At 51.1% G+C, this 14,636-nt stretch overlaps 5 protein-coding genes across 5 annotated transcripts; 3 read left to right on the top strand and 2 right to left on the bottom strand.

Annotated features, from left to right (window-relative positions):
* Positions 1-549: 549 nt before the first annotated feature.
* HO173_001542 (uncharacterized protein) lies at positions 550-3,477 on the top strand (the record flags this gene model as incomplete). The annotated part of the gene is made up of 3 exons (XM_037303481.1): positions 550-556; positions 641-1,422; positions 1,474-3,477. 3 exons carry the CDS (start codon positions 550-552, stop codon positions 3,475-3,477), a joined length of 2,793 nt encoding a protein of 930 aa, XP_037169203.1.
* Positions 3,478-4,129: 652 nt separating this feature from the next.
* HO173_001541 (uncharacterized protein) lies at positions 4,130-6,025 on the bottom strand (the record flags this gene model as incomplete). Its single annotated transcript, XM_037303480.1, has 3 exons — positions 4,130-5,169; positions 5,220-5,623; positions 5,673-6,025. 3 exons carry the CDS (start codon positions 6,023-6,025, stop codon positions 4,130-4,132), a joined length of 1,797 nt encoding a protein of 598 aa, XP_037169202.1.
* A 178-nt stretch (positions 6,026-6,203) lies between these two features.
* HO173_001540 (uncharacterized protein) lies at positions 6,204-7,184 on the top strand (the record flags this gene model as incomplete). Its single annotated transcript, XM_037303479.1, has 3 exons — positions 6,204-6,231; positions 6,314-6,636; positions 6,693-7,184. 3 exons carry the CDS (start codon positions 6,204-6,206, stop codon positions 7,182-7,184), a joined length of 843 nt encoding a protein of 280 aa, XP_037169201.1.
* A 314-nt stretch (positions 7,185-7,498) lies between these two features.
* HO173_001539 (uncharacterized protein) lies at positions 7,499-8,587 on the bottom strand (the record flags this gene model as incomplete). Its single annotated transcript, XM_037303478.1, has 1 exon — positions 7,499-8,587. One exon carries the CDS (start codon positions 8,585-8,587, stop codon positions 7,499-7,501), a length of 1,089 nt encoding a protein of 362 aa, XP_037169200.1.
* A 252-nt stretch (positions 8,588-8,839) lies between these two features.
* HO173_001538 (uncharacterized protein) lies at positions 8,840-9,764 on the top strand (the record flags this gene model as incomplete). The annotated part of the gene is made up of 4 exons (XM_037303477.1): positions 8,840-8,863; positions 8,919-9,103; positions 9,162-9,580; positions 9,637-9,764. The coding sequence occupies 4 exons, from the start codon at positions 8,840-8,842 to the stop codon at positions 9,762-9,764; spliced, it is 756 nt and encodes a 251-aa protein (XP_037169199.1).
* Between the last annotated feature and the right edge of the window lie 4,872 nt (positions 9,765-14,636).

Genomic DNA, 14,636 nt, shown 5'->3' with positions numbered 1-14,636 from the left:
ATTGATAAATCCTGCGGAAGCCGAGGTCTATTTTGATTGGTCCGGAGGCACATGGCAGGGCTGATCATGTGACCTTTTTGCCGGGTAAATTGAAGTCCCGGCACCAGTCCCATACAAACAAGCTCAACTCCACCATCCACCGTTCTGCTCATTCGCAAATACCGCCCCTCGATCACGTCGCTATCTTATCATACAAGACATTGCTATCCTATTCTGATAGAGCACTAATCATACGACAAAGTGCGACGGCTACAAAGACACGGCGCACGGTCACTTCTGAAATCTTGATTCCAGAAATTTCGGTGCCAGCTTCTGAGGTTGGAGTCGCTTGAAGTGAGCTTCTTTCGCAGGTGCTGGTAGGAAGGACGTCCGCAGATTTGGGTTGAAGTGATTTGATCCGGCTGTGGGGCGCAATTCGTGTTCTGTCACATTTTGTGTATTGCGATTCTTCAGTCACCTAGAATTAGCTGTGAGATCCACACCCACGTGTGGACCACATAAGCCATTTCGCCCTCAAAGCTGCAGTAGATTGTCTAGTGTGTTAGCAAGATGGCAGGTAAGCATAATTCTGAATTATTGATGATATTTACGACCCACCCATTCCCAAAACAAAGTCTTGGCTAATACTCGCGTCCTACAGATAGCACGCGACGATCAGGAAGAGCTACGAAAGGCCAGCATAGCAGAGCTCTCGAGCCTGAAGATGTCCCAACGCCTCCAAAACGGGGTGGAAAAGGCAACAAGTCCAAAAAGAACGAGCCAACACCGCCACCCGAGGAAGAAGAAGAACAGGCCATCATTCGCTGCATTTGCGGCTACGTGGTGGAAGACGAGGATGATGAACGAAAGATGATATGTTGCGAAAATTGCGACGCCTGGCAGCACAATGAGTGTATGGGAATGTCAGATGATGATGATGAGCTACCGGAAAAGTATTACTGTGAGCAATGCCGCCCAAAAGACCACAAGGAACTTCTGGCACAACTAGCGCGCGGTGAGAAGCCATGGGAGGAGCGGCAGAGGCAGCGTGAACTCGAGGAGCAAAATAAGAAGGGACGGAAGGGCAAGGGCAAGAAAGGACGCAAACCGGGCAGACCGAGCGCAGTCCAGAAGGAGATTACACAAGAGAATGGTGCTATACACGATGATGCTATGGACATCGACCCCACTCCAGCCCAGGTCGAGCAGCCTGCCGAAGTGGAACAGCCGCCCCAAGAGGAGAAGGTCGACGAGGAGAAGGCTGAAGAGAAGAAGGCTGAAGAGAAGAAGGCTGAAGAGAAGAAGCCTGAAGAGAAGAAGCCTGAAGAGAAGAAGCCTGAAGAGAAGAAGCCTGAAGAGAAGAAGGCGGAAGAGAAAAAAGAAAGCACTAAGAGAAAGCTGCCCGAAGAGCCCATTCCCGAAGCACAAAGCCCCAGTCAAGCAGTGAGTTCGAAACGCGTATATTCCTTTTTTTCCATACTAATATGTTCATAGGAACCTCCGAGCAAAACACGCAAGATCACTAGTCCGATTACCGAAACGCCATCGTTGCCTCCCCCGTCTCGGCGCAAATCTGGCGCCCCGGCATCTAAAAAAAAAGATTCTACAGCTGGCCAGCCACAGCTGGAGCTTGTTGAGCAGCCCTCTGATTTACAAAGTGATGAGCGGCAAAGGGTTGCAACGGCTTTGGTCAAACTCTTCAAGGATCTAACTAAGCAAGCTGAGAAACAAGGCGCTTTCAGTTTGCCTAAGGGCCAGAAGGTCGATGAGTTTGGTAATAAATTAGGACTACTAGTAGAGCAAGCGATCTTTATGAATTTTTGGTCTGGCACTGGGAAAGCCCCTGAGGCATATGCCAACAAATTCCGCACGATCTCACATAACGCCAAAAAAAACCCCTCCCTTAGAGATCGTGTGCTCAGTGGATCACTCTCACCCAGCGACTTCTCCAGAATGGAACCAAAAGACATGGCAAGCGAGGAGCTACAAGAAATGAAGGAGGAAATGTTGAAAGAGGCAGAGAAGCAACATGTGCTCATCCAAGAGGAGGGGCCAAGGATGAGGAGAACTCACAAAGGAGAGGAGCTTATTGAAGATGAATCTCATATTGCTGACAGCATGGACTCGGCCTTCGTAGCGCCATTGAGGAAGAGGCCTTCGGAGATCGACTCCAGCATCGCCAAGCAGGCGAGTCCAGAGATCGAAAACCCGCAAAGTCCTGCTGCCGTTGAGCTTCCAGAGAACTTTGGTGCTGGGTCCGCCACCACCGCTCAGCCGTTAGTGGTCGATACAAGCGCCGAACCACGGGCGTCTGCTGCTCCAGAGCGGAAATCAGCCAACAACTTCAACATCCAGGAAGTGTGGCAAGGCGTTAAAGGCCCGGATCCTGAAACTCAGCGTACGCGCCAAGCCTCGAGACCTTCAGAGTCAATAATCCAGCAAGCGCAAGGATCGGGAGTGAAAGCTGATCCGGAGATCGACCAGCTTCTCAAGGATGAAGAGCCTGAAGACGAAGAACCATATTCGCCAATTGACTACACCGCGGAACCAGGTTCTACTATCTGGCATGGAAAGCTGGCTATGGCCGGCATTGCGAGCTTTCATGGCACTGGAAGACACGTTGCAGGGGCTGATCTCAGCGCTACCCTGCCTTGGCATACATTGATACCAAGCTCCTTGACCATCGAAGGCCGAATCTCTACGGATCGCGCTGAAGAATACCTCTGCAGTCTCAAATGGAGTACAACAACAGACGTTATTGTCATAGCTGTGACTCCGAACTCAGACGCTGAGTCCCAAGTCCAGTTCGATAAGCTCTTCACCTACTTCACTGAGCGCAAACGCTATGGCGTTATCGGTAAAAGTCCGGTCTCTTCTGTCAAGGATACATATGTCGTCACACTCGATGCTGGCGCAGGAAAAAAGCCAGATTTTGTCGAAATGCTTGAATATTGCATCATCGAAGACCCCAGGCCTGAACGCACACTCCTCCTCACCTTCGCAGTCAAGCTCAATAACTCACCCTCCGCTCAACAGACGCCTCGCCACAACGACGCCGCTTCCATTGCCAGCCCCATCGGTGGCAGCGGCGCTCAAGCCTCCAACATGGGCCAACACCCAAGCTTCCAACATTCTCCCACCGCCTTCGCTGCTCCCCAACACCTGCCCCCATATGCGAGCAGTCCAACTCAAGCTCAACACGCCTACATGCCGCCCCACCATCCATCACCCTACCCACCACAGCAACAACAGTACGGAGGCGTAGGGGTAACAGGTATCGATGCCGCGCGCCAGGCGCTCGGCGAGTTGGCAAGTGCACCCGTGGTGAGTGAGCTCCTAAAGGAAGCCCCAAGCTCGGGTGTCGCGATGGGTGTGCCGGAGTTCCTTGTTATCAGGGAACTGTTGCAGAATGTACCGGCTGCGAGGGAAGATTTAACTATGTTGAAGGGCTTGCTGACTGTGAAGCGTTTGCAGAAGGGCGAGAGTGGTACGCAGTAGAACGTTCGCGAGACATTATAAATGCGAGACACTATGGATCGAGGTATATGGTGCGTGTTTCGAGCTGGATTTGTACGCATGTTACGACGTCGACGTCGAAGGCGTGTGCGGAAAAGCGCGAGGACTTTCTACGTTTCGGGACGGAAATCATCCGTTTGGGATATGAGGTCGAGCTCGCTGGACTGGCTTCCGGTGCTACGGAGTCCACTGGTGTTTGAAAGCTTGTTATCGTTGGTGATGAGTATAGGGGATGATGTTGGACAGAGTACTTCACAGGCTAGCGTGGATGGTCATTGCGTAGACTTGTTCATGCAAACTCCTTCCGTACGGTGCGAAGGAAGGGAAAATTGCATAGACGGAGCAATTTCGGCATTGAGGTTCATCTCGCGCGGTATGAAAAAATGGATTCAGTCTAGCAGAAGTCGAGATCGAGGCTGTTTCGGTACTCTACAGTGCGAAGAGAGTAGCTGCTCTCAATGTAAATAGTTCCATAAACTGCGGTTCTTCATTCGGCAGTTAGTTGAGATTCAAAACGGATTTTCTTTTCAATAATTGCTTCAGAGACAAGTGCTCACTTTTATAAGGAAATCACCATCTGGAGTCGTACCAAATAGTTTTTGAACGACCGCGATTTGTATGTCCTAGCTACTCACTATTGTATCTTCTTCTCCTTCCCCTTCCCTAGTAATTTGTCCAGCAAGACCGTCACCCTTCCCCTAGCTTTCGCCTTCAATGCTGCCAGATTCCAACCCTCGACTTCGTCAGCCCCGACGAACCTTCTCACCAGCAGGTTGAAGATCATGCCAAATGCCAGAGCCATTACCGTACTTGTCAAGATGATTACGTTATAAGGCATACTGAAATCCGGGGTCGGTAGCGGAAGAAGGAGACTGCTTGTTCGGATATACACGGGTGCTTGAGAGATCGACGACTCGTTTCCGAAGGGTGGCAACAGTCGAATGACAGCAGGCGCGACATCGAATCCACGATTGGCGTCAGGAGGGTACTCGGTATAGCGAAGAATGGCTTTGTCAAAGTCGTAGGTGAGGATGACGGTTGAATCCGCAGGGACAGAGACAAGAAGTTCGAGCTGGGTGCCGCGCCGGCGGTCCAGGGCTGGGCGGTAGAACGTCTCTTGTATTATGTCGGGGCTTGTGATCGAGGAGGTGGCGAGGCGGGCGCTAAGGGTATGGAGGTAGGGTTTCATGAACCAAGGGAGGGTTTCGAAGTAGACGAATTCGATGGATGAGGTTGTGGAAGGGTTGGTGAGAAGAGTCTGGACACCGCCGCGCTCTTGGCCGTGGCCTGTGAAGGATCGCGAGGCGTGAAGAGATGGTTGGGAGACATCGTTGAAGGTTTGCGGCCCTATGTGTGAGAGCACAATTTCGAAAGGTTTGGATGCCGGTATGGCGAAGCATCTGCTTGTTCCTGCTGCGTTTTTGGTTTCAACCACGTCTCCGTAAGCATTGACTTCACGCTCGTGCGGTATGTTGATGCAGACTGAGTCGCGAAGCTGGCTATGAGGGTCTCCGGCGAGACAGGAGCCTTGAATTGGGCGGCCGAATATCTCGGCTAGAGTCCACGACTGCCCGAGGTTGGCATCTGAAGGGTAGCAAGCTTCGTTGCCAGCGTATGGCTTGGACTGGTCGCATTGAAGGTTCTCGCTAGGTATTGGACGTGGGATTGGATTATCTTCGAGCGTCAACAGTGAATTAGTCGTGAGATGAAACTACCCATCATACCTCGAGGCCGCTTTGACCGGTCAACGTCCAGCACCATGTCCACGGTCTGCTCCATTTCAATGCTGCATTCAGATCGGTCCTCTGGACATACCAAGCGTACATCGATAGCCATACTCTGCCATGAAGCGTCAAAGAGCTTGTGCCCATCCAGTAGGCTTGCTATCCCAGCTTTGCCCTTGCATGGGAGCAGCTTCAGGAAAGGGGTCAAGTTCTCTGTACAGACGACTTCTCTAGGCAAAGTGCCATGCAAAAGAAAGAGGCTTTCCGATGAAGCATCAGTAACACTGCTGGCCGGATCGAATGTCATGCGAGGTCTTGTAGTCCGCGTGGAATCGATGAAATTGAGCGAAGCGCAGAACAGGCCCGAAAGAGCGTTATTGAGGGTGACCCATCTAGCAAATGAACTGCCTCTGAGTCAGTCAATTTTCATCTACCTCAACTTTTTCTCCGTACCCAGCATCCGAGTCTGCTTCTACCCAAGCCCAGAGCTCTACCCCTGTCCCTCCCTCTTTCGTTCCTCCCCATGGTCTTGCGCCCCAACTCTCATCGTCCCATCTCCCAGTGGTGAATCTCAAATGAAGCTCTCTCGTCTTTGCATGCTGTAGTATTTGCCCAAGCGATCGAGGTATGAACTTGAAATGCTGCTGCTCGTACGACTGCAAAGAAGCGTTGCTCCAGAAGTTGAACGAAGCAAGCAGTGATGCTGGATTTAGCGGCTGGAGATTAAGCAATTCCTTGTAGTCTGGATCAGCGGAAACAAGCAGGCCAAGCAGTAGAGACAGTAGGATACATGAGAAGCGTTTCATGCCTTCATCTCAATTGCTGCATTGTCATGGTAAGGGAGAAGAGGAAAGCTACCTCCGCGTAGCAGAGCTAGCACTTTGATAGGGCTGACGTTTACAAGGTTTCTTTGCTTCATTTCAACCAGTCTCATCTCTACTAAAAAAAGATTGAACATCAGATTGAAATTTGACATATTCAATTATGGCCGCAGAACAGCGGAAGCTGCTTGGTAAGTTGCATGAGCACTCTTCACCCAGAAACGCGCTTCAAAGACCACTCTCTGCAACATCTACTGATCCATTACTTCACAGAGCAGCTCATGGGCGCCGGCGCCTCCTCACGACACGCACAGCTCTCTATCACCGATCCAAAGGTCTGCCGTTCTTATATCGTCGGCACATGTCCGCATGACCTCTTCACGAACACAAAGCAAGATCTCGGTCCCTGCCCCAAGGTCCATAGTGAACCTCTCAAGTCCGAGTATGAAGCCTCGCCCGACAAGAGCAAGCACGGCTTCGAGTACGACTATATGCGAGATATGCAGAAGTACATCGATGAGTGCAATAGAAGGATCGATGCCGCGCAAAGGCGGTTGGAGAAGACGCCGGATGAGATTAGGCAGACCAACGATCTCGTATATCCTCCCCAAGGTGACATTTGCTAAGATTTGATGCTGATACTTCCTCCCAGCTTAAACAAATATCCGACCTGACTCACTCCATCAACACTGGCCTTCTCGAAATCGCAATCCTTGGCGAATCCTCGTCCATCGCTCTCGCCGTTCTCGAACACCATAAAATCCGCACCGCCAAAGCCGCCAAAGAAGAAAAAGAACGAGAACTGAAATCGCTCTCCGACACCTCCGGGCCTTCAGGTCACCAGAAACTGCAGGTCTGTGATGTGTGTGGCGCGTATCTGAGTCGACTAGATAATGATAGGAGATTGGCGGATCACTTCTATGGGAAGATGCATTTAGGCTATGCGCAGATGAGGAAGACATGGGAGGGGCTGCAGAAAGAATTGAAGGGGAGGGCGCCGCCGCAGAGGGAGGAGGCGGATAGGGGACCACCCAGGGACGAGGGGTGGGGTGGTGATAGGGGTGGCTTTGGTGGTGGCCGAGGAGGGTTCAGAGGCGGTGGGGGCTTCAGGGGGGGAGGGTTTAGAGGGAGAGGCCGCTGGTGAAGGAAAGCGTTGGTGTAAAGCACTTTTGTATCTTGCTTATCTCTTGAGCGAGGCGTTCGGAGGGAGGATACCCTCTTGCATGTGGATCTCGCAGTCTCGAATAGGAGAGCATTTGAAGCATCACAAGAAGTGCACGTATGTGTGCAATCAGCTTAGCCCCTTCTCAATGGGTGCCTTGGGTATCTATTAGTTGCACCAAGCTGTCCACCAAGCAATCCATAACGCCCAGACACCAAGAATCTTGAGACGGCCCGCTCACTAATGCAAATGCCAGGTCTATTGACCATGAATTTGATTCAATGCAAACTGCTGCATTACCATTCCCCTTCCGGTGCCTTCGCGTCCTGGACCAGATCGACCTGATCTGCCCAGCTCTCGCCTTCAGCTGCGGGCTGCAAATTCTGTGTGACCTTGCCCGAAGACAGCTGCTGAATGGGTTTTTCGTTTTTACGTGCTGCCGGTCGAGCTGGCGGCAGTTCCCGAGTGGGTTCTTGGGTTTTGGATGCTGTGGGTAGAGCTGGAAAATCATTCACAGGGTCTGGCGCTGCCTGCTGAGCAACTCTGTTGAGAGCAAAGCCCCCACGTCCCCTACCACCTCGCCCTCGATCTCCTCGTCCTCTGCCTCCTCCCCTTGGCACGAACCCTTCTCTTCTCTCGTGGAACTCGCCAGATTTCCGGTCCTGATGTCCACCTTTCGGAGACGTGGTGTCATACGCGACGCCACCATGAGCACCCCTCCGATACTGACTCCCCCTCTCCGGCTCCTGCTCGGCCTTCCCTTCATCCCATTCCCTCCCTCCCTGAGCTCCTAGCTTCCTCATCCTGTTCTTTTCTCTCTCCTGGTTCATCACCCGGCGTGCAACCCCTTCCTCCTTCCGTTTCTGAGATGCTTGTGCCTCTCGTTGCTGGAAGTTCGCTTCGTCGGCTTCGGCTAGGCGATGTGCTTCTGCACGCTTGGCGTTGTTGAGTTTGGCGGCGGCCATACGGGCTGAGAGTTCATCTTCGGTGAGCTTAGGCTTAAGCGTACCACCGGTGAGAGTGCGGTCGCCGCGGACGGCGCTAGGGGGTCTCGGCTGCTGTGGTTGTGGGGTGGAATCAGGGTCTGTCTCATTTTGGGGAGGAGTATTTTGGTTGGTTGAAGAGGCTTCTATGTTGTCATTGGAAGGCTCCAAAGCCACTAGTTCTGAAGGTGAGGATTGCGGTTGTGCACGTGGCTGACGTGGTTGACGTGGGACTTGATTCTCATATCCACGAATTGCTCGTTCATTGCGGCCGCCGCGTTGAGGCTGTGGGTGTCGCTGTGGAGGAGCGAATCCAACGGTCTGAGAGATTGGTGCGTCAACTGGTGTGAAGTCATCATCAAAAAGATCATCTGCTCCACGGGTCTGGGCAAATTCGTCCATCGTAAAGCAGATATAGGCCTTTTTGTATAATTGTAGGTTGCTCCAGAATTTGAGTGCACATATCAATATTTCACTGTTGGCATACTAAAATACCCGAGTACCGCTAGAAGCTGGGTCTTGGCGTAACGCGTGAAGCTTGAGAGCCTGGTAGGTATAATGTACTTTTAGAAACAGTCGAGCAACAACGATACAACCTAGACTTGCATCAGCGTTTGCAGTAGAACTTCAGTAATCTTTCGCTAAGCTGTCAAGATGTCAAGAAGATACGATTCAAGGGTACGTTCACGTCGCGCCGTGGTGCAAGATTCAAAGCTAATCTTCAAGCTTCTAGACGACCATCTTCTCGCCCGAGGGACGATTATATCAGGTCGAATACGCACTTGAAGCTATCTCGCATGCTGGTACAGCTATTGGTATACTGTCGACAGATGGAATCGTACTGGCTGCAGAAAGGAAAGTTACAAGCAAGCTGCTGGAGCAAGATACTTCCGCAGAGAAGCTCTATATCTTAAATGAGTACAGAATCATAATATCTGCGGCTGAACAGGTACAAAGACTAAAAGCCGTGTTGCAGCAACATGATATGTGCTGTAGCAGGCATGACCGCCGACGCCAACATTCTCATCAACTACGCCCGCCAAGCCGCCCAGAGATATCTCCTCACCTACAACGAAGACATACCTTGTGAACAGCTGGTACGTCGTCTATGCGATCTCAAGCAAGGATATACGCAACATGGTGGTCTTCGGCCCTTCGGTGTTTCATTCATCTATGCTGGCTACGACCCTCAACGTCAATTCCAGCTGTACCAAAGTAATCCTAGCGGTAACTACGGAGGATGGAAAGCAACAAGTGTTGGAGCAAACAATGCCAGTGCCCAGAGTTTGTTGAAGCAGGACTACAAGGAGGAGTGTGATCTGAAGGAGGCGTGCGGTTTGGCTGTCAAGGTTCTGAGCAAGACGATGGACTCGACCAAGTTGACTAGTGAGAAGAGTGAGTAGTCAGGACCGCTGTTACAAGCCATAGGCGTGGGCTAACGTCACTGCCAGTTGAATTTGCAACTGTTGGGAAGACGAAGGATGGGAAGGTGTACCACCATCTCTGGGGTGCAGATGAGATAACGACGCTATTGCAAGAGCATGGTCTAGCAAAGGCGGAAGAAGAAGACACTGGGTAGTATGCTGGACATAAGTGATTGTTGCCGCTGAGACGTAGAAGGCGAGAGGGAAATGGGCCATTCAGTACACTCTGGAACGACTATCAGCATTAGAATTCCATGCCTTTGAGGTTTCCGATCTCAATACTAAACAGGACCTTCAAATTGTCCTGCGATGCAAGCTGTGTGAATATGGGTAGGAACACGAGAGAGCGTCTAGGAAAAGGGGCTAGTCGCAAAATGAACGCTAGTCTTGATAGGGCTGATGGACCTCCGCGCGCTTTCCCCTCTTTCTCTACAACAACTCATCAATGCCAACACACTGCTTCCATCTGTTGCATTAGCATATAGCTTGCTGAAGCTCTGTTCATCGTTCGCATCTTGCAGACTACTAAAAAGAAGCCTTACAAGGTCGAAAGATTAGGCAAGGGTACGCCTCAGTCGAGCATCCAACAAGAGGCAACGGGAAAGGCAACGGGAAAGGCAAACTCGGGCGGCTACACCCCGTCTCAGCCATGGTGAGATCAACAATTCCGACAAATAGAGAGGCTCCAAGATCTCCAGAAATAGTATCCGTTTCATTCAAGACTATGTATGTGTTTGTTTGTTGCGTCTCTTTTACCAAAAGCACGAATACATCTTAGCGATTGCTCGACCATTGGCGTCTCAAGCTGGTATCAGAAGAGCCCCTTCATGGGGACTATCAGCGAGTGGTCCTTTGTCTCATTGCTCTCTCGCTCAACAAGCTCCTCAATTCGCATTCTAGCTGCTCGACTATCCCCTCAGACCTCTCAATGGATGCCGAAAACTTGCGCCCCTCCTTCTTCCAGCGGTTAATGCGTTCAATCTCCTGCTTGCGGCGCCGTTCTTTTGTTTCGAGCTTGTCGCAGATCCTACACTTCTGTTGGAGCTGCGAAGTGGTCATGACAAGCTTGGAGCCGCATGTTTCACCTGTGCGGTATTCTCGGTTGCAGTGTTGCCTGAAATGGCCCCATTTGTAATCGCCGCAGGCGAATCGATGCTGGTCGTAAAAGCACATCCTGGCGCTTCTTTTCCTGTGTTAGAACTGCTGCCAAAAGAGGAGACGGAGCTTTGAATTCACCTGTTTTATTGTCTTCCTGAATCTAAGATTCTGAGTGGCTGATGTTGCGCGGCGTCGAAGGTTTTCTGTTTCGAGGTGCTACCCAAGATATTGTCAGACGGATCGTTGGCTTCAATTCAAAGTTGCTAGCTGACCAAGAATAGATGTCAAGCTCATGAGACGTGTGAAGTTTGACGTTTGGAAGGGGTAGATGGATGGGATGGTGGTAAATAGCTGAAGAATTTGGAAGCTGAGCGGTAGCTACAGAAAAGGACGTCTGAGGAGATTCTCGCGGTATTTATGTTTCAGGAATACTACAAGTGATCTGGCTGGACGTTCACGATTCTCCTCGAAGACGAAAACAACACGGATGGATCAGCGCGTCACCACAGTCCAACCCCAACCACTCGTATGAGTCATGTCCCAGTCGTTCTGGCCACTTCTGGCCCGTTACGGTCGGAGTTTGCCGATCAACAATCTCACGTCCATGCACGTTGTTTACACGCGTGCTGAGGGGCTTTCTGAGGCTCGTTGCTCAGCTCATGGAGGATGATACCGGCCATTCACAGCCAACCGCTTGGTAAAGGAAACGTGCTCTTCGAGCTTTAAGCGGGGCAAGACTCCAGAATGCATCTCCAGGTCCACTGAGATGGCGTAAACTTATCAGCTCTTTGGCCTCTTGCCGCTCACCCGGCACGTTGGAGATGCAACTTCATCACTCTGTCGTCACATTACTGTGCTGCATGCACGCTCCTTGTTGCTAATGCGTCACATGAGGTGAAATGGCTGCCAGTAAGTGTGGGGCCTGTGTGGAGTTTTCGTGCCCCTGTGCTCTCACTGGAGGACCCTATACGTGCCTTGTGCATGATCAGCCGTGTCTACGGTTTGGAGATGATCAAGTGACCGAGTCTACTACTCTTCTGAATTGCCGGGAACGCTTTCACCCGAGTCTCCACTTTCAGAAGGATCACCTTTGTCCGATATCCAACCTTTGAGGCTTTTTCTGCCAATCAACGACGAGGTTTTTGGGTTGCATGCTTCGGTGTTTAGTATTGTCTCCAGGCTAATCATTCCGTTCCCTGTCAGCCTTTCGGTTTTGCACAGCCCAGGTGGCTTTCTCCGAGATCTTTCGGATAGAAAATTGATCGTGTGTCCGGCCTTGCATCTCACTCGTCGAAGCATATCTTTAGAGGCTTTTGCATTTGGGAAACCCCACTCATTATGTTGATCTTGTCTTCTTTGTGCAGACATTACATCAATCCTTTCTCTTCCGGTGGTCCTGCACTAAGAATCGATTGGACAGAAGGCAGTGCATTGGGTGAGCTAATGGCCAGTCCACCCATAGCTTGTTGATCTTGATCGGCTTCACCACGCCACTCCGATATCACTCATGTGTTCGCGGACCTGCTTATCCAGTCAGATTCGAGATGGCCAGCCATTTCCAAACGCAAACCTTCGGCAAAGGGAGCAACTATCAACAACGCGCGGAGAAAAGGCAGTAACACGGCTCAATGCTCTGATGCCAGCCAATTGTTCTGGGCGCTCCCAAGCCCTCCAGGATCGAGGCTTCGAGGCATCCCGAAGGCTCCGTTTGCCTGAGTGTCGATCAGTAATGAGGACGTGAAGTTCGCATTATGCACCAACGCCAATTGCCGGGAGAAGTGGTGTGGCCTCTCCAGGTGTGCTTTGGCGAGCTTGAGGGCAGCTCCAGGAAGCATTTAGGATTCTCGTCGTACCCATGTCAACCACGAACATTCGCGCTTCTGCCCTTCTGGAACAGCGAAAAGCCTAGCCAATGACACTGCAAGATTCAAGAAGATGTTTACACGTCTTGCGTTGCTTGTGAGGACTCGGGGATCAATGACAGTCGACCTTTTGGGATGTTGAAACATTTACAGCAATCGCACGACGTCGAAATTTACTACATTAACGGTCCGCCCCACTACGAGTTCGTACCTAATTGCTGGGCTCTCCCACCTCATGTGAGTGACAATGGCTGCGCGAAGTACAGCAAATGACAGGCCGGCATTGGGGTCTCAGGATTTAGAGCATGCAAGCTTTACGATGTACTTGCTAGCTTCAGCCAGCTGATTGGTCATTGTGATGGATGCAACCTTCGGGAAGGTGGGACCAATGATGACGCCGGATTTCTCGCCTTGCATTAGCTGCACATCAATCATTCGACACGCCGGTCAAAATTCTCTCCGTTGGAAGCAACCTGCATGGGTGTGATATTTCCCGCATACAGGTGCATGAAAAAGTTTCAACTGAACCAGTGTCCTTGCTGGTAGCACGGGAAATCGCCGCCGCCCACAGGATTTATTGCACACTAAGCGCCAGCGGTCAAAACCGACTCTACCGATGTTCAACATGCTGTTATCGCCTGACGGTATCCTGCCCCGAGGACGATCCTGCCAAGATTGCTGAGAGCGCATTTTGCAAGAGATGGTGGTCAGCACCTGTGAGAATTGGGCTGGCGAAGCTAGACTTTAAAGGGCCTAGAAAGGAAGGTCCGAAAAGCCTCACGTCACGCTGACAACAAGCATGCACTATACTGTGCTGATTGTTCAAGACAGCTCTTGCAGTGCCGGAGACTTGATGGGCAGAATCTGATGCAAGAAAATAACACTGGCATAAGTGGTCTTGGCACCGGTTCTCATTAAGTTGAGATGGAATAGGTTGATACAGGCTTTCGATAGATTGACACATCTCATCAATCCTCCATATAATATCCATACATCTATCAAGGCTCCCACACCGTCACAGATCGGAGTCAGTACTCTACTGTTGCGCAACATTTGACCTGAGAGCAAACACTGGATAGAAGCATGATAAAAAGAACAACATCACCGTCACTTAGCACGTATATTAACCATCTGTTGGTCTCTGATCTCGGAGTTTCTGCTTTCAACAAATGGCGAGAATGGGAGAGAAAGTGACAGCCAAGCCTAGCGAGCTAAGCCTCTTCGAACTCTTTCTACAGCTGCCAGCGGAGATCGTGTGAGTATCTACGAATAAGCTTATAGCGAAGGTGAGCAAGTTGTCATCGGCGGTGAACAAAATTCAACTCAGAACAAAACACAACACAAGACTTCTCAAAGTCCGCCGCCTAGTCAACAAAGAAGCAGATCTCATCTGTTGCAGACGGAGTAATCTTCGCTTCCCCTACGCCAAATCCTGTTCAGTACGGCTCGTCCACATAGGTGTAGATTGTCGACGTCAACTTCGCCGTATCCGTTGCTAGCTTCTGACCGACAGGTCTTCGAGCCGTGCCCTCGGCGCACTTGCTGCATGTACGGATCTGAAGATACTGGAGTGGGGCACGAGCGCTCATACAGTGTATCTGATGAGACACGGTTCTCTTGGAATTCTACATGGCTTTGACACGGCAAAAACAAGAAAATATGGTACCGACTGGTCGTGGCTTGACGGCCTTGCTAACTAACGACTTTGAAAGATGGAATGAGGGTGAGATTATGCCTGCGGTGAAGGCAATGCTGGCGCAATCGAGGACGCTTTATCCGGCGGGGACCTCCGGAATGAAAGAGGGCTGAGATTACGGTTGTGGTGAGGTTGAGTTGGGGGCGCTTGGAGGGGAGGATGAGGCTTGACTGGGCGATGGGGGGAGACGACGTTGGGGATGCGGGGATGTGGAAGGCTGGAGGAGTTGGAGAATTGCTGTTGCTGTTGCATCTGGAGAATTGGAAAGAGATTGTCATGGGAGGACAGCTAGACAGGAATTGAGATCACGGCTTTTTGGCATAGTGGGCCAATTCAGAAGAGAATTTCCCTAGATGCTGTGCATGAGATTT

The sequence above is a fragment of the Letharia columbiana genome, assembly GCF_014066305.1.
Source record: "Letharia columbiana isolate WasteWater2 chromosome Unknown Sc0000003_s0, whole genome shotgun sequence".
Lineage (NCBI taxonomy): Eukaryota > Fungi > Ascomycota > Lecanoromycetes > Lecanorales > Parmeliaceae > Letharia > Letharia columbiana.
This window is presented reverse-complemented; position numbering and strand designations above follow the sequence as displayed.